We start from the raw sequence: 24,642 nt of genomic DNA, 5'->3' as shown, positions 1-24,642 counted from the left end.
AGCGCTGAAGCAAACCTGGAGGAAGCAGAGCGCTCCTGGGCGCACGCTGGGGATATTCATTCATTCGCTCGCTCGCTCATTCGTTGTGCTTCCGGAAAAAGCCCGGTTTCTCCCCGATAGCGGGCTCCCCGACACCACATCCCAGAGACCGCTTCACGTTCGCCTGGCTTTTATCAGCTGTCACCCTCTTCGCCCGTACTGTACGTCGTTTTCTCAAGGGAAAAAGAAGAGCTAAGATAACTCCTGCCCCGGTAGCCCTGCTTTTTCAACACAGCTGCTCGTCCACAAAACACAGAGGTGTCTGAAATCTAAAATAAAAGCGGCAAGCACTGACGGCTGGCAGCTGGCCTATCTCACCGCCCTCCACAAACGCAGAGGGCGAACCACGTCCTTCCTCACTCACACGACGGCCGTCCATCGGTTGAACGCTCTGTCGTCTACAGCTGGGCCAGGCCCACAGGCGGACGGAGTAATAGAAACGTTACAGGCTGGATGGGGCCATTGCAGAACGGAGGGATTTTGCAATCAGTCAATGTTTCCACCCACATTCTTGAAGGGGGGAAAAAAAAAATTCCAAGCCAAAATTTCGTTGCTCTCTTTCTACTCTGCAAACTACTTCTCTGGTCCCCACCACTTCTGGCTATAAACTGTGTTTACAATCACCGGCTCTCTCAGGTCCAGTCAGTTTTGTTTGCTATCGTATGCCCAAACATATTAGAAACTTTTGCACCTGAAGAGGAGCATTGACCATGCTATTATAGCAGCTCTCAGAAAAGTACTAATATATTCTTCAGAAATGGCTCTGCAATTTTACTGAATCACTGTATTGTGAGTTTTAGTTCCTTTACTGAAATAATGTGAATCGTTACTACTGAATCCGCCGTTACTCTTTACAGCAAGGAAGGACTGAGCCCTTAATCTGTTTACAGTGCTTATATAACCAGTCAGGTCAGGATCGTTTAGAAAAAGACAGCAAATATAATAAAAACTACAGTACTTTCTGATTTTTTACCATTCATTTCAGTTGAAGTAGTTTGTTTTCAAAAGGTCTGGAAAAAAAGAAACAGCTTTTTCATAAAGTTGATTTAACGTAGTGGAAAATGTAATACATAGGACTCTAAAAGCACATGAATTTCTATTCCTGGCTTTATCAGAGGCTTGCTATGGTCTCTGGGCAAATCATTTCCCTTCTGAACTTCCCTGTCTTCTAACGGGGAGTAAACAATGCTTTTCCCTTTCCAAGGGGATTTATGAATGAAGGCTGTAGCATTTTGATCAGAATCCACTTTTTAAATTGTCCACAGGGAGATTCCTGATGGCAATCCTGCCTTACTGTATCAACCGTGAATTTGCATTTGACTCAGAGGCATTTAAAAACTCCTACATTCACAGTCAGGAATCTGAATAAACGACGAAAAGGAGATGAGCACCATAAATGGTTTCACACAGAAGAAGTCTTAACGGCACAGGTTGGGATCATTTTATAATGAGGGATTTCCATTTAGAATCAACGCAGTCTGAAACCTCGTATAGTTACAGGCTCCGGAGGTCCCCAGAGGTCAGACGTAAGGGCAAGACTTTGCCTTCCGGCCAGGAAGAGGTAGGACACGTCAAAACGGGCTCACCCAGGTCAGAGGACGGCTCTCAGCTGTGCTGGGCAGGAGCGCTGCTGACTGACTTGAGGAACGGGGCAAGAGCTGTGAACCTGACCCTGCTATTTATTCGACTGAAGACGAGGTGCAAACGACAGCAGGAGAAAATCCAAAGCAGAGCAGGAAAGGAAGGCAATTGACGGTGCTGCCCACGCGCTCCAGCAATTCCCCTGGCAGAGCGAGGCAGAGGCAGCTGCAGCTTTTCCGGAGTTGCTGCCAGCTGTCCGCGGTGGGAAATGGAAGGAATGGAGAGAGCAGCAGGGCAAAGGGACATCTCCTGCTCTCGTCACTGGAGAGACGCTTCCTGAGGGCAATCCCAAGCCCAAGGCGAGCTCAGGCGCTTTAGCACAACAGTGTAGAGGAGACTGCTCCTGTCCACCAGTGCCAGGGTTCGGTATGAAGACCTCCCTTCTGCGGCTGAAGTCACTCCTCGAGATTACTCTTCTACCCTCTCCCAGAAAAACGTTCCGGCATGACAAGAGATTACGTGTAATTCTTTTACTCTGTAATTAAAGCATGTGTGGACATTGCTCAAGGTCTGTGATACTGCAAGGAGTGTGGCCTGATGCTACCACTATAGCTGTGAAATTGAGACTAAATACTATATCTGAAGAGCCTGAAGAGTTATGCCATAAGGCAGAATCACTGAAAAGTAAAAAAATGCAAGTGCACAACCAATAGTGCGCCTGAAAATTAGCAAGTGAAAGAATAAATGTGCAGCAAGGTGACCATGTGGTATAAATTTCAAGCAAGCAAGAAAAAAAAATAGAACAGTTACAGAAAGGTCAGGTGGGATAACAATTCCCTAACAAGAAAAAATAATTTTGCCTTACAATGAAAATGGGCAGAAACCATGTTAAGACTAATTCAGATTATGACCAAAGATAAGCAGGAGCCGCAAAATTCAGATTTTCTTTAAATACCACCACGTACTTCTGTTAATACACAGCACTTTAGCTCAAACCAATATAGAGCTGGCAGCTAGCCTATCAATGTCAGCCTCAGATTTCCAACCTTCAAAATAAAGCTTGTGGGAAAGGCCTTTCCACAGAAATTACAGTCTTCTCAACAACAAATTTGCTTCAGCTCTTTGGGCTGAAAATTGAACATGCCAGTCTGGAAATGGCAACGCTGCACGGTGATGCCTCAGGAACTTGCCCACAGAGTGACTCATCTTCTATTTTCTTTTATGTGCCCTAGATATGGCTAGATTTCACTTCCCAAAGCACCCTGCTCTCCTCCTGGAAACCCCTGCTTGTAGCACAGCAAGAAACCTATCCAGAGCAGAATGAAATTATAAGCCACCCTAACCCTAACTATAATTCTTCCACAGTATTATTTTGTAATTTCCAAACATTTTTCCCCTTTATTTTTTTCTAATCGAGGTTAAAGAATTTCAACAGAACATTGATGCTTTTAACATTGCAACAGCAGCAACTTCAGTGGGCTTGGAAGTACCAGAAATAGCATTAGCACTTTGGCCATTTCAAACTAGGCTGAGCCAACGCAATGCATCCGAGGGTGTAGCATGAGCAGTAATCCCAGACTGGAAAATGAACTAAGCGTTAGGGCTTTTCCTGTGTCCAGGAGACACCCTTACCAAAGCAAAACACTTCGGTTTCACATGGAGAACAGATTCAAAGAAGAGAATCTCTCTAAAATAAGGTAGTCGCGTCATTAAATGTGCAAGGGAAGTGATTTAGACCAGCAAGAGATAAATAAGAACTAGTAATTACGCAGGATGAATGAAGGAGGTCTGGAAGAGGAAACCATGCTTGGAACATCATGAGCAGGGGCAGAGGGGGAATTACAAATTAAAGTTACAAACTGAAAGTTAAAACCCTGAGTTTTGGAAGACTTAGGGGTTCTGCTGGACGGGAGACGAGGGACTGCGCCGTCCAGCCGCATAGGTCTGCAGCTGCCCTAGTTACATAGATGCGCCGGCTCCGTCTGTCAACGCCACGGCTAAAACATCCAGGAGCCCTTTGCGGTGAGCGATGTGCAAGGGAGTACAAACTTTGCAGCCAGCAGGCACACAAAAAATTAAGTGAGATTTATAATGCCCTTGAGTAACTGAAGCTAAATAATATATCTCAATTGAAAGATGTCGCTTTGGATATAAAGCCCCCTTGGCAGCCCCCTGGCACCGGTTCAGCAAGACTCAGCAGAACGCCTGCCAGCGCCGAATCGCTGCTTCCCGCAGCCGCGGGGCTTTCCTCCGAGGCCTCCCGTGCGATCGCTTAGCCAAGCCAAAAGGCACTTCCCGAGCTCCACGGCCACGGCCTTCCCCGGGGATCTCCCACGCAAACCACCGCAGCGCTAGGACCAACCCGCCGAGCTCGTGAGATGCAGAGATCTCTGGCTGCTCAGCAGCGACCGCCAGCGTAATGCGCCCGCAAAGTGGCTGCCACGTATCCGCTGCAGAGAGATGACACTGCATGTTGTCCGATTAAAAAATAAATAAACAAAAATTATCCCCCTCCAACAACTGCCTAGTGGAGATGCCTGACTTAGGATTTGGCCCTTTAATCAATAGAGAGGCATAGCCAAAGGCTAACTATCTAGGCAGCCTGGAGTAACTAGGCTCCCAGTTTAGACTTCTTAATTCAGTAAATATGGTGATGGCTGCTCTGCTTTATCAATAAAGGGAGACAAGCCTATGGAGTTTCTCACTTCGTTGATGTAGTAACTGTTTGTACTTTTACATGAACAAACACCATTTAGTGTACTAGGCAGCCCCAGATCCAACAGCGGTTTGAGTAATATTTTGCTTCCCCTCCGCCCCCATAAATCTATTAGAAATCTATTTCATTCTTGTGAAGATCTGCAATTCTAATTATCACAAAGTGACGCAAGCCTTTCAGGCCCTGGTCATTAGATGTGCTCTAAGTAGGCAAAGTGGCACAGAGTTGGGATCACTGGAAATAACTGCCAGTGGGGTCCAGCAAAAACATTTCATTTGAAAAATAACAATCCGATGTTCTAAAAGAGGGGATTGATTTGGATTACTTCTGAGTTTTAAAAACTTGATGAACAGAGGCTATTAGCTCTCTGTCAAATTATATAACCTGCTTTACAACTTTTTTTTTTTTTTTTTTTTTAACTAGAAATCAACTTCTTTCAGGCTTTTGTGCGGTAAGAGTAGGAGGTTTAATTATTTGCTAGCAATTTCATTTCTATGCATATAGGAATGGAGCATGATGTCCCTCCCTGAAAGGAAATCCTGCAGAGTTTAGCAGGTGCTCCAAAATAGAAGTCTGTAGTCACGAAATTGTTGAGCATATTCATACTGACAGAGAAGTCCCCGTCAGGGGGGAAAGAGCCTGTATATGTTATCACAGAATGGTTGAGGTTGGAAGGGACCTCTGGAGATCATCTAGCCCAACCCCCCTGCTCAGCAGGGGCACCTAGAGCACAGTGCACAGGATTGTGTCCAGGTGCATTTTGAATATCTCCAGAGAAGGAGACTCCACAACTTCTCTGGGCAACCTGCGCCAGTGCTCCCTCACTCTCACAGGAAAGACGTTTTTCCTTATGTTCAGGCAGAACTTCCTGTGTTTCAGTTTGTGCCCACTGCCTGATGTCCTATTGCTAAGCACTGCTGAGAAGAGTCTTGTCCCATCCTCTTGACACCCTCCCTTCAGGTACTTGTACACATTGATAAGATCCCACCTTAGTCTTCTCTTCCCCAGGCTGAAGCGGCCCAGCTCTCGCAGCCGTTCCTCATAGGGCAGGTGCTCCAGCCCTCTGATCATCTTCGTAGCCCTATGCTGGACTCTCTCCAGTAGCTCCATGTCTCTCTTGTACTGGGGAGCCCAGAACTGGACGCAGTACTCGAGATGTGGCCTCACCAGGGCTGAGTAGTGAGGCAGGATCACCTCCCTCGACCTGCTGACAACTCTTCCTAATGCACCCCAGGAGACCATTGGCCTTCTTGGCCACAAGGGCACATTGCTGCCTCATGGTCAACTTGTCATCCACCGGCACTCCCAGGTCCTTCTCTGCAGAGCTGCTCTCCAGAAGGTCCGCCCCCAGCTTGTACTGGTGCATTGGGTTATTTCTCCCTAGGTGCAGGACTTTGCATTTGCCCTTTTGAACCTCAGGAGGTTCTTCTCTGCCCAACTCCCCAGCCTCTCCAGGTCTCTCTGAATGGCAGCACAGCCCTCAGGTGTGTCAGCCACTCCTCCCAGCTTGGTGTCATCAGCAAACTTGCTGAGGAGGCATTCTGTCCCTTCATCCAGGTCATTGATTAAGAAGTTGAACAGGATGGGATCCAGTACTGATCTTTGGGGGACACTGCTAGCCACAGGCCTCCAACTAGACTCCACACCACTGATGATGACCCTCCGAGCTCTGCCTTTCAGCTAGTTGCCTTTCCAACCCACACTTCCTGAGCTTATCTAGGAGGATGTTATGGGAGATAGGGTCAAAAGCCTTGCTGAAGTCAAGGTACACAACGTCCACTGCTCTCCCCTCACCTATCCAGCCAGTCCTTCCACCAGAGAAGGCTATCAGATTGGTTAAGCAGGATTTCCCTTTGGTGAATCCATGCTGGCTAGTCCTGAACACCTTCTTTCCCTCCATATGTCTGGAAATGACATCCAGAATGAGCTGTTCCATCCCCTTTCCAGGGATGGAGGTGGACTGACTGGCCTGTAATTTCCTGGGTCCTCCTTCTTGCCCTCTTTGAAGACTGGAGTGACACTGGCTTTCTTCCAGTCCTCAGGCACCTCTCCAGTTCTCCAGGACCTTTCAAAGATGACGGAGAGTGGCCTGGCAACAACATCTGCCAGCTTCCTCAGCACTCCTGGGTGCATCCCATCCGGGCCCATGGATTTGTGGGTGTTAAATTTGTTTAAATGATCTCTAATCCTATCCTCCTCCACCAAGAGAAAGTCTTCCTTTCTCCAGACTTTCTCTCTCATCTCCAGGCTCTGCGATTCCTGGGGGCTGCCCTTAGCAGTGAAGACTGAAGCAAAGGCGGCATTCAGTAATTCTGCCTTCTCTGTAGCCTTTGTCACCAGGGTCCCCACCCCATTCAGCAGTGGGCCCACATTTTCCTTAGTCTTCATTTTGCTGTGTCGTATTTGAAGAATCCCTTCTTGTTATCCTTGATATCCCTTGCCAGATTTAATTCCAAATGGGCCTTGGCCTTCTTCATCACATCCCTGCACACTCTGTCAACATTCCTATAATCCTCTTAAGTGGCCTGCCCCTTTTTCCACATTCTGTGTACTTTCTTCTTCTGTTTTAGTTTTGGCAGGACCTCCTTGCTCATCCATGCAAGTCTTCTGCCCCCTTTGCTCGACTTCTTACTCATACAGATGCACCGCTCTTGAGACTGAAGAAAGTGATGCTTGAATATTAACCAGTTCTCTTGGACTCCCCTTCCTTCTAGGGCCCTAACCCATGGGATTCCTTCAAACAGGTCCCTGAAGGGGCCAAAGTTTGCTCTCCTGAGGTCCAGGATTGCAATCCTATTTATTGCCCTGAAGAGATCTCTTTTTAATCTTTACTCTGCAGGAAAGAAACTCATCCCTTCTTTTACCTAAATGAATATGAGACACAGTGTTTATAGACAATCCTCAAGCCTTCACTTGCTTTGCACAAAGGACAGATATGAGCACATCTCCAAATAACATGACCAGGTGGACTATCTTTAAGGTGAGGCACTTCCAATACTTAATCAAAACATAGTTTCAGCTGAGATTGCCAGTAAGAATAACTAAGTTGTATCATTTCAAGCTTCTTTTCTGTCTCACCTGTCCACATTAAATAATATCTAATATCATCAGTAATTTCATTGAAACCAATGGGAACAGGCCATGGTAACACAGGGTATACGGTGCACATGAGCAACAACTGTGCAGCTTGAGGCTACAGTTTATCACCCTGATCCTTTTCCATTAGGCAACAATCTGATATGTTCAATTTAAATTCACTAATTTTACTGCTGAAGCTATTACATTTTTCTTACAAACTTCTGAACCTTTTTTTTATCCATCAAATCATTTTTCACATCAACAGCCTCCTTCTACAGAGAATCTCACAGTACTTACAGTCATTAATTTCATGACAATTTTGTGAAGCACAGTCTCCTTTTCTGTCAAAAGTGAAGGTCTAAGTAATATGCCTGAACTCAATCAGTTGGCTGATAGCAACACGCATAGGAGAAATCTCTTCTCTAACTTTTGCTTTCGGATTCATTGCTATCATGCTGAACTCTTCATTAAAATAATTCCAAAGGTAACCGATCCATGTTAAATAAGTGAAGGTGAAATTTTTACTGATTTTATTGAGAGAGTTTTAATACTTGCAAATCATGTCTGTGGGACATCAAAGGAATATGCTGCATGTTCAAGAGTCAAACTACTTTTTGCAGTTGTGATCTACTGATGAAAGAGGATGCATGCTCACAAGGGCTTAGCTGCCACAAAGAACTTTAAAGTAGTAAAAGGCTTTCATCTTTACAAGCCGGGGCAATTTGAAGAGATTACTTTAAGTAAAAAAAAAAAATACAGAAAACTGGCAGGCTCCAAAAGATGGACAGACACCATACTCTTGCGGTACAACATATCTGGAGAACATGCTCGATAAAACAATTAAGTTCTTTCTAGGTAAGCAAGATTTAGCTGGCTATAATTCAAGGTTCAATTAATGTCTGTTACAATACAATTCTTATTAACGATAGCTCTAATTGCAGTGTTCACAACCCTCTTCCAAAACCACCTAGGCAATTTCCTGGAGACAAAGAATTTTGATTAAATTCCCTAGTTAGTTCAATTTTCCTCTCGGATCCACACACACAACTCTCACTGAAGTTGCATACCTGTGACTGAAAAGGGGATGAGAGAAATAGATGCTTGTACTTACTGTGGGACAAAATACGCTATATTAATGTATAGCCAGTCGCACAGATTTTCAGGTTCACGGACAAGTATGCGATACTCCGTGAGGCTGTTCTGGATTTACATCAGTCTTTTTGAGAATATGTCAGTATAGACGGATTTCTGGTTATTGCTACATACACTTAAGAGTGAGTTGATTCTGATCCAAGAAAAATGGGCAGAAAACTGTTCTCTTTTTGGCAAGAATTATTTCAAGGGAATTTTATTATATTTGTATTGTGCTAAATGGAAATGGTTTTTGCTTTTTAATCATGGTAAGCCAAGTATGTTTTATAAATTACTGTTAAACTGCATCTATGTGGTCTGCTTTTATTATTAGAAAAAAGGTAAAAAAAAAAAAAAAAGCTTTCAGTTTCACAGATGCGGGCATAACTCTTAAAACATTACACCCCTGCCAAAGCTAAAAAAAAAAAAAATAGAGCAATTTTGGTAATGTATGGAAAAAATAAGATGATATAAGTTTGTCTCCAGATCACTAGGGAAAGAACAACTAATCATTAGTTCAAATAAAGCTTTAATAAAGGCTCACCTCTTCAAACAGGATGAAGCTGTACAACTCATCTGAAGTAAATGGAGCAGTATTTATTTACTTCAACCGGGGATTCCATTTTAAGCATTTATAAAAACAAACAAACAAACAATCCATTTCCCAGTATTTGGTGGAATGTTGTGCTCATTGCCTAGGCCTAAAAATGTCCATAGAAATTTTTCTCTCAAAGAAGTTTAGTGTAATAAATAACTAATAATTTTATGTGCCTTTATAACATCATTCAAAGAAGTATGTTCCAGCACTCTACAAATACATCTAGTTTCTCCTTAAAAAAGGCAACAGCATTGTTATCACAGATTTACACGCAGGCCAAACAAAAGATAGAGAGGCTAAGAACTCATTTCTGCCACAAGCTACCTGGGACAACACAAGAGAACATCACCTCTGAACACCTTGAAAAAGAGCTGTCCTCGCACTACTGAGAGCAGCTTTGGGACGTACAGAAAGAACGTTTGTCTGAGGGCACATCACCACTCAGCAGAAGGGCCAGAAACAGGACTTGTCTTTCCAGAATGAGGTTTTAGGACAAAGCATTCCCAGCCACAACACAGGTTTTGTCATATTTAGGGGCCTTTCTAACTGCAGGTCACATTTGGCATCATCTTCATAGACCTTCCCTGACAATTCTGCACTACTAATTCATGTCCCCAAAGTCAAGAAAATTAAATCACAGGAAACAAAAACTGCAGAAAACGCTCCAATGCTGTCAATGTGCTCCAGAACTAATGATACTGTAATTTTTACTTGTATTACTATCGCTACTACAATGCAAACTAAAGACCCAATCAAGATTAGGACCTCATAATGTTAGGCACACAGAAGGAGGGAGTTAATTTCCCAAACTGCTCATCATCTGTCTACACAAGGCAGACAAAGTACAACTATCATTTTGCAGATGGAAAACAGAAGGAGTAAGCAGGCTGCCAAAGGCTTTCACAAGCTTGCTCAAGGAAATCTATGACAAAAACATGACATAAACCATTGCTGCTGGAAATGCATTTCAGTGCCAGCACACTACTGTATCTATTAATCCTATTACTTTAATATTGTATCAGGTAATTTTTCAGACACAACATAGATGCTGGATGGTAAGAGGAAATGATTATGTATGTTGTATTTCCTAACAAAGCTAAAACATGCATGAATCTGATGACATTCTTCAGCCAGCTACTGAGATCTGGACTTGGTTTCATATTCTATCACAGTTCTCCTATCTAATCTTACACAATGATCCAAAGAACCTATTTGTGTACTTAACTCAGGCTGTGCAAAGCTGAAAAATTAGCAGGTGATTTACAGTACCAAAGTTAGACACTAAGGCGCCTTATGTAGTCAGAAAGGACAATTAGGTACTTCTGAAGGGTAATCCAAAAATCCTACTTTAACTGGAGTGCAGCCAATAACTTCCTTAAGGGAGAAAAGAAAAGATAGGCTTAAACTAGAGGTTCCTTCTAAACTGTCCCCCCATGGGGCTCTACCTTAACTCCTGCTTCCACTGGAACTTACGTTTCTCCATTAAGGCATCACGATATGTTTGGGAATCAGACCACGAAGCCTGCTCCTCAGACTGGGCAACTGAACAAGGAGAGAAACAGGCGAACTTACCACATGTAACAGCCTGTTAGACAGAGCACTGATATGAAAAATGTAAAACCCCATTACGATCCTCTATCATCTTGAGATTCTAGTCATCATTTCCCACTTCTCAGGAACATGTGGTGTCATCAGACTAGAAGCTACTTCGTGAGCAACCCTACCTTGAAGGTGCAAAAACCGTAAGATCTTGAGGATGAATGGACAAGACTCTAATGTTTCGGCTAGTGTCCAGGGTACTAGACTTTGTCTCCCAGCTTCTTGTGCATTAGGTTGGGATGCTCGACCTCCAGCCTGCTGCAGATGGACTGTCAGGACAATTCATGCAGACAGCTTGCTCCTGATTACCCTTTTTCCAAAAGACTCTTGAGAAGCAAGCTGCAGGCCTTTCACTCCTGTAGTGACAGCAGCTCGCTCCTGTCCATGCTCCTGCTGTCCCTCCTTATCAAACGGCAAATGCACATCTACAGCATCCATGGAGGAGCAAGGCAAGGGGGTAATAAGGCAAAACAGAGCCCACAGCCCACTGTTTGAATCTCCTTGAAAATTCCTAATCTGCTCTGGCAAAAGTAAGCCCCTCCTGGTCTCCTCTTTGCTAGGAACTCTTAAGATATGAATGTGGAGTGGGCAGGCAACGTTTTTTCTGTGCATGCTCTACAAATCTAGCCCATAAAGGAAACACAGAACTGACTGTGTTTGTGCTAAGGGGCTGTATCGCACACACATAGCGTGTCTGCTGTAGGACCACTGCAAGAAGTTACACGGCCTATCAAGCTGTCAAGACTAAGTACCACTGCATGGGAAAATCACTGGATAAAAAAAAAGGACAAAACAATCCTGAAGACAGGGACTGGAACACAACTCCCTCAAGGTTCGCTTGACTGCCTAAACCAATTACTCTGTTTTCCCTGCTCCCTTTCTTGCCCCTGGCTCTTGTGCTCTTAGCTGTTCAATGTCCAGCTTAAACTGGAGGCAGCAGAAAATTACTGCTTTTTTTCTTCCCAAGAACGTAATACTTGCAGTTAAGGATGTGGGACATAGAGCTGTGAGCCTCCTCCATTGGAAAAGGGAACTGAATACAGGCTGGCCATATCTGAAATAACTGTTTAGCTATTATACATTAAATGGTCTCCTTTAGGTGGTGTTTTTGACTGCAACTGGCTGTAACTACTGTGTTTCACGCTGGATTCAGAGCTGTGCCCAGAGCACACCAACGAGGTCAGGCTCCTCTGGGGTCCAAGTGCCTTCTCTCTTCATCTGAATGGTACCTGGTTCCCTACCCAGACTGGGATACTTCTCTACAGCTATTCGTGCTTAGCTTCAGGGTGCCACATCCACTGCACACGGGGCAAACTGAGTTTTACATGCTACCAAGTACTAACCAGGATTTCTGGATTGTTTCCTTGCACCTAGGTGCCTTAATTTTTCCTAAATCCCATTTTAGATGGCAAAATAGATATTCTAGATACCTCTCAGGACATCTCTGAAACTTAGCTGCCCACTTGCTAAAGCAGACTCGGGAGTATTTTGAGGATAAACATGAAGTACAGTGAGGACATAATAAGATCACATAAATAGGACAGAAATCATTTCAAGATGAATCTCAAGCATATCCAGAGTAGCACTGGAATAAAAAGAAGTTATACGGTATTCAGATAAAATAGTTTTAAGACTCGACATTTATATTTCATCTTTCCCAAATGCTTTATAGATCATAGGCAGAAATCATTTTAGCCACTATCTCTGCGCTCCCTTTAAAAACATCACCACCAAAGACTATGTAAGCATTGCGACAGCACTGAGACTGTGATTACAATTTTTTTCTGATGTCTGTTCCAATCTGAGAGTGGTGCACAGCACCAACAGCGAGATATATAGAGGAAACACAATTTGGGCTAGAGATCCATTTAATTCGATTTTAGGAAGTTTCTTATATCAAAAGCCAGTTTACGATGGCCTTATCTAAGTTATCTAATCTCAGTAAGAGTACATAGCATTTTGTTATCTCTCCATACTCACCATTCACATTCTCTCTGAAGTTATCCAGCAGAATTGCACCTTGTGGGAGCCACAGACCAGAGCTAGATTGCTTTTTTGCCTATTTCAATTCTGACGGTTAAATTTATCTCTAGTTAGTTAGAGGGGTAAGAGGTGGTAATCTTGTTTCATGAAAACTTTGAAGTTTGTGCTGGAACAGAAACATTATCTTTCAACATCTTCACAAAAAAAATGGCTTCAAAACATCTATTTTCAGATCTAAAGGACCTGAAAAGAGGAATATCTGTGAGAGTTGACTGGCATGGGAGATTTGTGTTCACTTCCCCACTACTCTCATTCCAACCAGAAAATCTCATACCAAATACTCTGAACACACAAATTAACAGGAACTTGAACCCAGACTTCCTCCACCTCAAACCAGGGCACTAATTCTCTCATGTAACCCGCTGAGGAGAGATATTATTGAAACTATGCTGCGAAGCTTATCGAAAATACAAACAGGTTGACTTTGTTAACTTTCTTTAGTGGAAAAAAGTGGGAGTTATGAGAGATTATTTTACAGAGTGCTAGAGGAAAGCACCACCTCACCAACGCAGGCCCAGATCAGTAGCTGCCAATTCCCACTTCCTCAAAATTTAGCCATCTTATGGAAAAGGCTAAATAAAACGGCAGCTCGTGATTTCACGAGCCCGGCACTCAGGCTGCAGAGGTCTTTGCATTCATTTGACAATTTACGTAAGTGTACAAAACGTAGCTTTACACACTGATGTAAAGCACATTTTCCCTCGGAGCAAAGGTGCACCATATACAGCTCCAATAACTAACTCACCACTTAAGACTCATAGAAGTCCATAAAGAAGGTGTTAAATAGACCTTGTATTGATCTCTTCAAACAGGAGTGGATTTTACTGCCAGTACGCAGGCACACGCTATTAAGATATATACAATCATTAACTGTCTGCATCAAGATCAGAGGCGGCAAAAATATGAACCCGGCATTTTCGCTGTTTCATGCTTGATTTCATTAGCTGGTTATAATGGCTTAAAGATTCAGGCCCACGGGTTTCATCTGTGAACCTACCACTATTAACCACCACCCTTGGCAAATCTACTAGCCAGCACATCTAGACGCTGTAGTACGAACTGCTCAAGGAGAAGTCAAATATTCAGGAAATCCATCGGAGCATAAGGAAATGGATTACGATTGGCAGAACAACGCAAAACCACAGCGACCAGTTGGAAATGACAAATTACTCTTGAGTGCAAGGGAGCTGGTTTCAAGAGAGTGTTTGGAACATGCCTTACCTGTGTAGTGCACCACACACGTCTGACCCTTCTTCGGAAATGTCCGTCCTGTTAAAATTATAAAGGTTATTCTTTTATTTTCTCTGATGAACCGGTATGGCTAGGCAGGTTTATCTTTAAGTGGAAAATGTTAGATTGCTATTTGTATTGACTTATATTTTATCCAGATCACCAATATGCAGGACTGGAATGGGTATGATTTAGGATAAAAGTTCCAGTCTGGCTCCTACTTAGCTGCAAGAGAAATAATAGTTCCCTTACACTAATGTAATTTTCCCTATACATGCATAAATACATACGCATCATATGTGCATTTACATTCTGTAAATGCAGAAGGACTGTCAAAGCTTCTTGGATTATAACCTTAAAATTCTCAGAATATTTTTGCTAAAATTTTTCAAATAAAGTCATAGTTTGACATGGTAAAACATTCCATTTCTATTCACATTTCTAATGCCTTTCACTCAAGACAGATCTAACAAGGGCATATGTAATTAGCAGGGTAGGGCTTTCAAAAAAATTTTATGTACAAAGGCAGTTTAAGTTTGCAGTATTCAGGTGACAGCAAAGCAGTGATGCAGTGACTTCTCGTAAGAGCCTGGTAGCTCCCTTCAAAATCGTGACACTGAAAGGAAAGGCTTTAAATTATTTTCTTGCCAATGAGAAATGGAATTACCATTTCCATTTTCCATGTTCTAGGTACTGCCAAATACACTAAAAGCTAGAGGGAGATTTTCCAGGATAATCTAGGTGCCAAGGAATGGCCTATCAAAGCAGCTAACTCAGATTTCTGAAGCAGTGTTGGCTAGGAGAGGACCCAGGCTCAACAGAATGCGTGAGACTAATCATTAACGAACAACCTTGCCAAAAAAGCTTGAAACTGGGGATTCAGATAGTTCATCTCCTACTCAGCTCCCTGGCTGCTGTGGTCTGAATTAACACAAGAGCATGTTATGCATTATGGAGTCTTACACATCAGATAACATATAAGCTTATATGCCAAAAACATCGTGAGTAGTAAATGGCAAGATGGTAGGGCAATACGGTGAATGGAATTTGTAACATAAAACTGAGAAGATGGTGCTTCTATGCATCATCTGAACAGCCTTGTTCATCAGCCTGTGGATGGCTGGAGTATCTCTAACTGTGGGTTGCACAGAACACAAAACGCAGATATCCATTCAGGCCACTGCTGTCATCCCAAGGTGGGAGTTGTCTCTTAACTTCAGTCATATGAAATACAGGCAGCTATTGCACACCCATCTTCTGAAAGTCTTCTATTCAAAATGGAAAAAAAAAAAAAAAGGAAGCGGAGGTGGATTGAAAACTGGTTGAACTGTCGGGCTCAGGGGGTTGTGGTCAGCGGCATGAAGTCTAGCTGGAGGCTACTCACTAGTGGTGTCCCCCAGGGTCAATATTAGGACCAATACTGTTTAGCATCTTCATGAATGACCATGATGATGGGACAGAGAGCACCCTGAGCAAGTTTGCAGCTGATACAAAACTGAGTGGAGTGGCTGATACACCAGATGGTTGCACTGCTACTCAGAGGGACCCAACAGGCTGGAGAAATGGGCAGAGAGGAAGTTCATGAAGTTCAAGAAAAGGAAGTACAAATCCCTGCATATGGGAAGGAATGATCCCAGGTACCAGTACAAGCTGGGAGCTGACTGGCTGGAAAGTAGCTTTGCAGAAAAGGACCTGGGGGTTCTGGTGGGCAACAAGTTGACCATGAGCCAGCAATGTGTCCTTGTGGCCAAGTAGGACAATGGCATCCTGGGGTGCATTAAGAAGAGTGTTGTGAGCAGGTCAAGGGATCACCTGATCCTGCCACTCTACTTAGCCCTGGTGAGGCCACATCTGGAGTACCGTGCCCAGTTCTGGGCTCCCCAGTACAGGAAAGACATGGACATACTGGAGTGGGTCAGCAAAGGGCCACAAACATGATGAAGAGACAGAAGAATCTCTCATATGAGGAGAGGCTGAGAGCTGACACTCTTCAACCTGGAGAACAGAAAACTGAGGGGGGATCTTATCAATGTATACAAATATCTTAAGGCAGAGCGTATAGAGGATGGAGCCAGAGTCTTCTCAGTGGTGCCCACTGACAGGACAAGAGGCAACGGGCATGAACTGAAACACAGGAAATTCTCTCTGAACATAAGGAAAAACTTCTTCATTGTGAGGGTGACTGAGCACTGGAATAGGTTGCCCAGAAAGGCTGTGGAGTCTCCATCCTTGAAGATATTCTAAAGCCCTCTGGACAGAGTCTTGGGCAACATACTGCAGGTGACCCCGCTTGAGCAGGGTAGTTGGACCAGACAATCTCCAGGGGTCCCTTCCAGCTCTAACTATTCTATGATTCTATGAAATGCCTTGGGATATGTTGGATTTATCTCAAGAGAGGCAAGACATACTATCCTCAGGAGATGAGTGCAGAAAAAATGTAGATGTCTGCTTTAGACTAGACACCTGACCTGAAAGAAGTTATGCAGGATGAATCCTACTCTTGCTAAAACAGGTTTTATTCAAATGATAACCCATTACAGACCACAGAAAAGGAGTATCAGACCTTAGTGACACGTAATCCACTATGTGAGCACAACACCAGCAAAGTCAGAGAAGCAGCATACGTTCATATCACAGCTGAATTAGAAACAGAGGTTCTCAAGACCAAGGCTGGGGTTTTATGATAATGTTTAAAATCAGCTGATTTTGATTAAGACTTGCAAACAAAAGAAACACTCCATACAACCTTATTTGGTTAGTGCATACAAAGAGCGCCTTGATAGATTTAATAGCTCGATGGTGCTATTATGAGTATCATGGCCATCCCTCCTATACTGCAACACTTCTTACACCCACAGAAGTATTTCGAGTTTACATCTGTGCGGTTGGAGAAGAATTTGATCCCCGGAGGGGGAAGCCAATTTAAACCCACACTCAAAGAAAGACAAGATCCTGGGCCAAGAAAGTTAAGCCGCGATCGACTTCAGCGAATTATTTACGGTCGCCTATTAGCCAGGGATGAAGCGGGCCTGCTACACCGGTACCTATGGCCGTAGGGGAGCGAGGACGTTCGCCTCGAAGAGCTACGCGCCGGTCCTGCAACAGCGCGGGAGAGCGCAACGACACGGACTTGCGCGGAGCGGAGCCGCGGCGCCCCGCGGGCGCAGCGCGGGCAGCCGGCCCGGCCCGAGCGGTGCTGGCCCCGACGGCCCGCGGGCGGCAGCTGCGCGGGGGAAAGTTTGCAGCGGGGCGCGCTGGCCCCGGCGCGGCGTGGGGCGGGCGTGGGGTGGGTGGGGGGGGGGAGCGCCCGGCCCCCGCCCGCCCCCCAGTCGCTTCCCCCCCGCTCGGGTTTATGCAGCTGTCAGCAGCGGCCGGCGACAACCCCCAGCGCTGCCGCTGCCGCCCGCGGAGCCGGCGGGCTGCTGCCGGGCGGCGGGGGCGCGGGGGCGGCGCGGCCGCCCCCCCCCCCAGCGCGGAGCCTCCTTGCCCCCCGGCGCAGCCCTGCGCGGCGGCATCCCCGCCCGGGCACCCCGCGCCGCAGGGCGGCCGCGCCGCGCCGCGTCCCGGCAGGTCCCGTACCGTCTCCCGGGGAGATGGTCTCGATCTCCACCCCCATGACGGCGCGGCGCGGCGCGGCCCGGCTCCGTGCGGTGCGGTGCGGTGCGGTGCGGTGCGGTGCGGTGCGGCGCGGCTCGGCTCGGCGCGGCTCGGCGCGGCACGGACCCCCAGTGCAGACATGCCCCTCCGCGGCCGGCCGACAGGGGCCCGCCGAGCTGCCCGTCAGCCGCCCGCAGCCAATGCAGGGCAGGGGCGGGGAGGAGGCAGCGGAGGGGCCGCCCGCAGCGTCGGGGGCGCCGGGAGCCCCCGCAGCGCTCCGGCCGGCTGTCCGCCCGTCTGTCCGCCCGCAGCCGAGGTCTGGGCACGGGCACGGGCACGGGCACGGGCACGGGCGGAGCTGCCGGTGCCGCCTGCGGCAGCCCCGAGCTCGCCGCCAGGTCCGAGCGCGGGACGCCGCAGCGCCCGGGGCCGCCGCCCCCTCTGCCCCGCAGCGAGCCGGGCCGCGGGGTGCGATCGCCCGCGGCGGCTGCTCGGCCGCAGGCCGCTCTGAAGTCGCTCGAGTTCCAGCTGCCTGCGCTGATCTCTGTTTTAAGAAAGAAAACGACAGTTCTGTGTGTGCTAGATTAAAGAAAGAACGGGGGGGGGGGGGGGGGAAACAATCAGCCCCCAAATCCTCCGTTTTCCAGCTGAGAGAATCGCACCCGTCTCATTGCAGCCTGCACGCCTCTGACACGTTACTGCTCTGTTTGCCCTTTTCCCTGTGCTGTTGCAGGAATTCTGTTATAAACCTGATTGCGTTCAGGGAAAATGCTCTTCATGCGCTCAGGGCAGCTGTCGGGATGATTTAATTGGAGAATTGCTGTGTTGTTTTGTAACTGTGATAATGTGATATTTGTATCTGTGCTCTGAACTGCACTGGCCATCTCCACTCCGCTTTTTACGCTGTCCTGATCAGCCTGTTTGCCCACATGCCATCATAGGTTTTGTTGCAAGTCAGGCACTCTGTAGTTCTGCTGCTGGTGCTGGATGAAGCTTCCCAAAAAGTGAACAAACCAGGAAAAAGCATGGGATCATATTCAGAAAAGGTAATGAGATGGAATAGGAACTTCAGTTCTTTTTTTCTGCCTCCCAGCCCAGTTAAATCTGCATCTGGATATAGCATATATAAAATAAGCAAGCAGTTATTTCAGTTGGTCAGTACAGGTGTGTTAACTACAAATTCCGAAAAGATTTTTTTTTTAATTAATCAGTGCAAATCTCAGAATGTCATTTTATTTCTAATTGGAACAAAGGTATTAAAAAGGCATTTGAGAAATACCAGACAGGAATTAAGAGGCACAAGAGTATTGAGAAGACTTAAACATTGCTAATTCCAGATGTGTCTTAGAATCCTTACAGAGCAACACTGATGGCACGGTAAATACTGAGCCTGTAAGGGGAGTTATAATTCTAGATACGCAGTGTCCTAGCTGGACCTTGGACTTTACAAGAAATGGTTGCCTTCATCCTGGCCCCAGGTAGATGTCTGTGTCCTTTCAGACAATCAGAACATTAGAAGGCGTAAGTCTTATGAATGAAAGCAATTTTTATTTTGCCCTTTAGCCTTTACGGTCCCCTTGATCAGGGATAGAGATCTTTCCATGATGGTGGAAGGGTAGCTGTTCCTGAGTCACTTCGTGTGACTAAGTAACTGCTTGTGATGAGAGGAGATTGGATTCAATCACATACAGTTCAGAAGGCTGGAGAATATCTATTCCAAATGTGATCATACACAACAAGCCTTAAAGACAGATCCAAGCATCCTCAGACAGACTTACAACCATTGTAGAAGAGCAAAAACCACCTATAGCAAAAGGCACAGGCCTCACGGAACTGGGAGAGACTGAGGTCATGACGTGGGCCTAAACCCACTGCATGTGTTAGCATCCTTACTCATGGCCTCTTGCCCTGTGCTGGGTCCCTAAATGCAGACATACAGCGTATTTTGGCTACATACATTTGGCATATCTCCTACAACAATATTCCAAAGCACATGGAAAGAAAGCTGAAACCAAATTCCAAGACAGGAAAAAGGAAGGAGGGTATCTCAAAATCGATGTGTGAATAATTTTTAAATCTTTGTTAACAAGGACATTGAACAATAAATAACATTATTATTTTTCTTGCCTTACTGTATCTATACCGGCAGCATCCAGGTCCTTAGAGACACTGGCATTAACAACTGCACAGCATATGATGATCTTGGAAGTGAAAGGGAAATGTCCTATATCTTCAGGAAAGCCTCTGAAATACAAGGGAAAGTGGTTTAAGATCAGCAGAGAATTGTAGGAGAGGCGAACAGTACAGAGTCTAACAAGGAAAATCTTTCCATGACCTACAACAGTGCCATGACCAGTCTACAGAAGCAGACCAGGAGATTACTGTTTAAAAGCATGCTCTTTCAAAGATACTGCATTACTTCCACCTCCTTCCCCTCTGGGATCCAGTGTATCTGTATCAAGGATAAAGTCCATTAGTCTCAGCTTTCAAGGCTCTGTACAGCTCATCCTCCTGAAACAGCGGTTTACCGCAAGACCTTCCTGCAACATCTTTCTATTCTGGCAACAAAAAGAGTGGCCTGGAAGAACGGGGGGTCTCTGAACCCTCCTTCTCAAACCTTAGGATGGACCCACATGATTCCTCAGTGGTTACAAAGAGGAAAAATTGCTCACAGTCATTATGAGGTTTCGCAGAAACCCCAAACCTCAAAGTTTAGCAACTGAATCTCTCTTTTTCTTTAGATAAAGCCTCTGCAGCCTGCACTGTTTACAAACTATTTGTGCATTTCCACTTTTAGGAAGACAAATATTTTTCAAATATTTAGGGTTTTTTTTTTTAGTTTAGTTCATAGGCTGAAATGTTCCTACATTGTGAAATCCCATTCTTCATTGTTTTTTAAATCTACAAAGGATCTACAAATCATGCATAATAGATTCCGTATGCACACAAGTAACACCCCTTGGACTAGCAGACCAAAGCACTAAACTGCCCATAAACAGAAAGCAGAAATTCTGCAAATGTATAAATTCAGGGAGGCTATAAAAACATGACACTACACAGTTCCTTCAGCAGCATCCATGGAGAAGGACTCAGTGTTACCTTTGAATCCCAATCACTATTCTAAGAACAAGTAACGAAAGCAAACAGAAAATGTTCTACAAATACTGACCTTTCCATTTACAGAACCAACAAGCACTGTCAAGTAATTTTAATCCCGAAGTGTACAGAACATGCAAAATCAACACCAAAATGGAACAAACAACCAAATAAACACCAGCCCACACAGCTCCGCGGGTCATGTCATTGCAAATGCTCTTGCACGTCACAAGCTGTGATAGCAAACTAGAGTGTCAGGTCAGAACCAGTTATGTCCCTTGAAGCAGGTGCCCAGAGCAGTCCTGATAGTGAACCCTCAGTGACTGCCACTTACGTGGGCTTCCCTGATGAACCGATCAAAGCATACTGAAAATCTCTGAATGTCCTTGCCCGAAGAGGACCGTCTCTCTTCTCATCACTGCTGGTTACCTCAGATTTGCAGCGCAGTGGTCTCCTCCCAACTGGCACATCTTCCAAATGCCCCTTAATAGAGGAAGCCTTCCTCCAGAAGCAATCGGAAATCTCATCTGATTCCTGGAACTCTTCATCCACATCTCTGTGCTTAGTCTCCTCTTGCAGTTGTAGCTTCTGTTGCAAAACTTCAGCCAGAACATTTCAGTAGCATTGAAATGGACTGGCAGAGCTGCCATCTCTCTGTGGCATTCTGCTCTGCACACTGAGCTGTTATCAACTCAGATATTCATGTACTCTCTATTACACCGCTTACACAGGAGTCATTACTCAGGTCTTGGTCTTGATCTTCAAGACCTTTTGCAGCACTAGGTTAGGTCACCTCAGGTATGCACAAGAATGAGCTCCAGCTCACAAGGATGAACATCAGCAGATGCTAGGGTCATGATAGTGGCAGCTTATGCTCAGGAATGGAGGGGAAAAAATTCCACAAGCACAAGACCTAATTAACGGAGCTCACTTTCAGAAGATTTTAATAAAATTTACCACTTTCAAACAATCTTTTTAAATGTTTTTCCATGGACGCTCTCCCTCAAAGTTTGGTCTCCCCAGTAAAAGAAAAAATATTGGAATACTGGAGCAAGTTCAATGAAGTATAATGAAGTTTAGGCATTGGAAGGGGTGTGTCCAACCAGGAGAGGATCAGAGACAGGTTTGTCCAGCCTGCAGCCTAAGAAGAAACACAGAATCACAGTCGGGCTGAGGTTAAAGGGACCTCTGGAGATCACCTGGTCCAACTCCCCGGCTCAAGCAGGGCATGTTGCCCAGGATCTGGCTCAGCAGCCGTTGAGGGTTTCTCCATAGGACCAGTTGTGTAAAGTGGTCAGAGAAAGCAGGGGCCTTGCTCTGTGTGGAGGAGGCGCCACTGGTGGGAGCTTCCTGGAGGCTTGCTCGCTGCCCCTGGAGTCACAGCGTGTTCAGTCTGTGTTCCCCTAGGGGCCAGACCAACTGCCCTGGGCAAATCATCTCTTGCTGAAGCCTCTGCTTGCCATGCTCCACCGCATCAGTGAGAACACAGAGACCAACAGGATGGACGCTCGAAACCTTGCCACCTGTGTTGGTCCCAACAGGCTGAGCGCAGGCACAGAGAGCACACTGCCCCTGGAAGCGCTCAGGGAGATGACCGACATGGTATGCTGACCTCGCCAGCCAGCTGCCCACCCTGGGGCACGGCTGAGCCGTGCCCACGCACCCACAACTGGGAGGACTGTAGCACATGCTTCATACATCCCTCTTTCTAATGAAGTAGTAGTAACGTGCTCCAAACACACAAGCATGGGGAAAGCTGCAAGAAGATGTGGGCTCTGTGGTGGCAGACGGAGCAGCCATCTGGGCGGCCGCGGCGCCATGGGCCAGGCCAACTGCTGCGGCATCCGGGGGGCTCCTGGCGGCCTTGCCTCCTTGCCCCCGCACCGCCCCTGCCTGCAGCCCCCAGGAGGCAGCAGTGCCGGCCACAGCGCCCAGCAGCCCAGAGGGAAGGGGCCACCTCCCAGATTTACCATCCTCGTGCGCAGCCCCCGAGCGCCCTGCTCCTGGCCCAGGCTCCAGGCTTGGGCGCCCGCCCCGAGGCTTGGCCCGTGTGCAAGGGCTCTGCCCTGCCTGGGATACTGCTGGGGCTGCCCCCACGGCACGACACAGCCCCCAGGGTGCACGCTCGCATCGCTCCCGGCAGATGCGGCTCCACCTTCCTCCTCAAGCACCGGGTGCTTCTCAGCGAGCTCCGGGTGCTACGTGGGAAGGACGAGGCAGCACGCGGGTGGGAAGACGAGGACAGGGAGGTTTTTGGCCTCAAATGCGCCAACAGCCTCGGCCTCATGTGGCCTGAAAACCTCTGCGTGGTCACTTTCCGGTGAGTCTTGGCGCGTGGGGCCTGGGCCTGTGCAGAGCAGGGGGAGGAGGCGGTGGCTGGGTCTCTGAGGGTTGTCTGTGCCCTTGGGTGCAGGTCGCAGGGGGTGAAGGAGCTGTGGCTCAGCGCCATGCTCAGGTGAGCCCTGCCGCGCGCCGCAGGCTGCAGGCGGTGCGGAGGTGCTGGGGAGCTGCCCCCAGCGAGGCAGTGGTGGGGCTGGGGCAGCGGGAGAGCCGAGCTGCGGGGCAGAGGTGCGGGCGGGCGCTGGCGCAGGGCGGGGGCGCGGGGGCAGCAGCCGGGGCGGTGCAGAGCGGTGCTGGCAGCCGGCACTGCGCGAAGCTCTGCTGTGGGCGGGCGGCGCGGAGGCGCGGGGCTGGGGCGGGGGCCGCGCGCAGGGGGGGCCGGCTGTGCCCCAGCTGCGCCCTTGTGCCTGCCCCGTGCCCAGGCCCAGCGGAGGAGCCCAGGAGAGCCGCGTCACGCGCCTCGCCTCCCTCGGGCCCCTGCTCCGGGCGGTCGGCTTCGGCGGAGCGGTGAGTGTTGTTGCGCGGGGCGCTGGGCCCCGAGCGCCGGGGGCTTTGGGCACGGGCCACGGTGAGCAGCTGCTCACGGCGGCTCTCTGCTCTCTTGGGCAGTCAGCGTCGCTGAGCGGCCACGCTGCGGAGGCGCTGATTTCGGCAGGGGTGAGCGGGGGCGGGCCTTGCTGCAGCAGGGCTGGTGCCACGCAGGGCCCTGCCTCGGCCCCGGTGGCTCCGCAGGAGCCTCTTTGCCGCTCGCCTGGTGAGTCGGAAGCAGCAGCGGAGCAGCTGCCACCTCGCCTGGCGCTGGGCAGCGGCTCCAAAGCAGCAGCCCCTGCTGCCGCCCCGCCGGGACCTCCGCCCCAACGAGCCCTGCGCGCGCCAGACCCCCGCGCGCATTCCTGGGTGCTCCCCCGCAACGGGAAGGCGCAAGGTGCCGGGAAGCCGCTGTCCTGGCAGGGATGCTGGTGTTGCAGAGCGCAGGCAGCGCTTCCCCGGGCAGGGCTGGGGTGTCCCCCAGGGCCCCGGGAGCTCCCGGGCGCTGCTGCCGCGCACAGCTCTGCTCTGCCGCCGGGAGCCCGCGGCACGGCGCGCATGCGGCTCTGCGGCTGGATTTTAAGGCAGACTTTGCCTTTCCTCTTGCTTGCAGCTGGTGGGCCGAGCAAGAGGAAGAGGGGCTTGCCGTGGCCGTTTGGTGGGAGACGGCCCTCGGCCGCGGGGGCCTGGCCCGGGCGGCCGGAGCCCGCGCGCGGGAGCCCTCTCTTTGGGCAGCCCCTGGCCAGGCTCTGCGGGGAAGAGGAGAGGCTGCCCCAGGCCGTGCAGGTAAGGCGGCGGGGCCGTGCAGGCAGCCAGCTCCTCGCCCCCGGCAGCCGTGCGCGGCGCTCGCGCTGTGCCTCTCGGCGCACAGGCCCCCGGGGGCTCTGCCTGCCCACGCGCTCCTCAGGCGCCGGCGAGGCCGCGAGCTCCAGCCGCAGCGCGACGGGGCCTCACTGCGCCCCGCGCACTCTTCCCTTTGCTTTGGCCGGCAGGATCTCCTGGCCGTCCTGCACCGGGAAGGCCCTGCCGAGGAGGGTGTGTTCCGCAAGGGGGCCAGCGAGAAAGC

The 24,642-nt window shown here is 48.1% G+C and overlaps 1 protein-coding gene across 3 annotated transcripts in view; it reads right to left on the bottom strand.

Annotated features, from left to right (window-relative positions):
• Positions 1 to 17,727, bottom strand: part of FKBP1B (FKBP prolyl isomerase 1B) — a 48,423-nt gene extending 30,696 nt beyond the window's left edge. The window contains exons 1-2 of one of the 3 annotated variants that reach the window (XM_062571187.1): positions 17,595 to 17,727; positions 14,007 to 14,054 (exon numbers count right to left, since the gene is read on the bottom strand). In XM_062571187.1, coding sequence (XP_062427171.1) covers positions 14,007 to 14,054; positions 17,595 to 17,631 — 85 coding nt within the window. In that variant the 5' untranslated portion in view covers positions 17,632 to 17,727. The remainder of the gene's footprint in view (positions 1 to 14,006; positions 14,055 to 17,594) is intronic. The other 2 variants (XM_062571189.1, XM_062571188.1) reach the window with 2 other exon arrangements.
• Positions 17,728 to 24,642: the final 6,915 nt, after the last annotated feature.

Source organism: Rhea pennata, chromosome 3 (genome assembly GCF_028389875.1).
Source record: "Rhea pennata isolate bPtePen1 chromosome 3, bPtePen1.pri, whole genome shotgun sequence".
NCBI classification, from domain to species: domain Eukaryota; kingdom Metazoa; phylum Chordata; class Aves; order Rheiformes; family Rheidae; genus Rhea; species Rhea pennata.
Note: the sequence above shows the minus strand (reverse complement) of the source record. Positions and strands in the feature narration are given on the sequence as shown.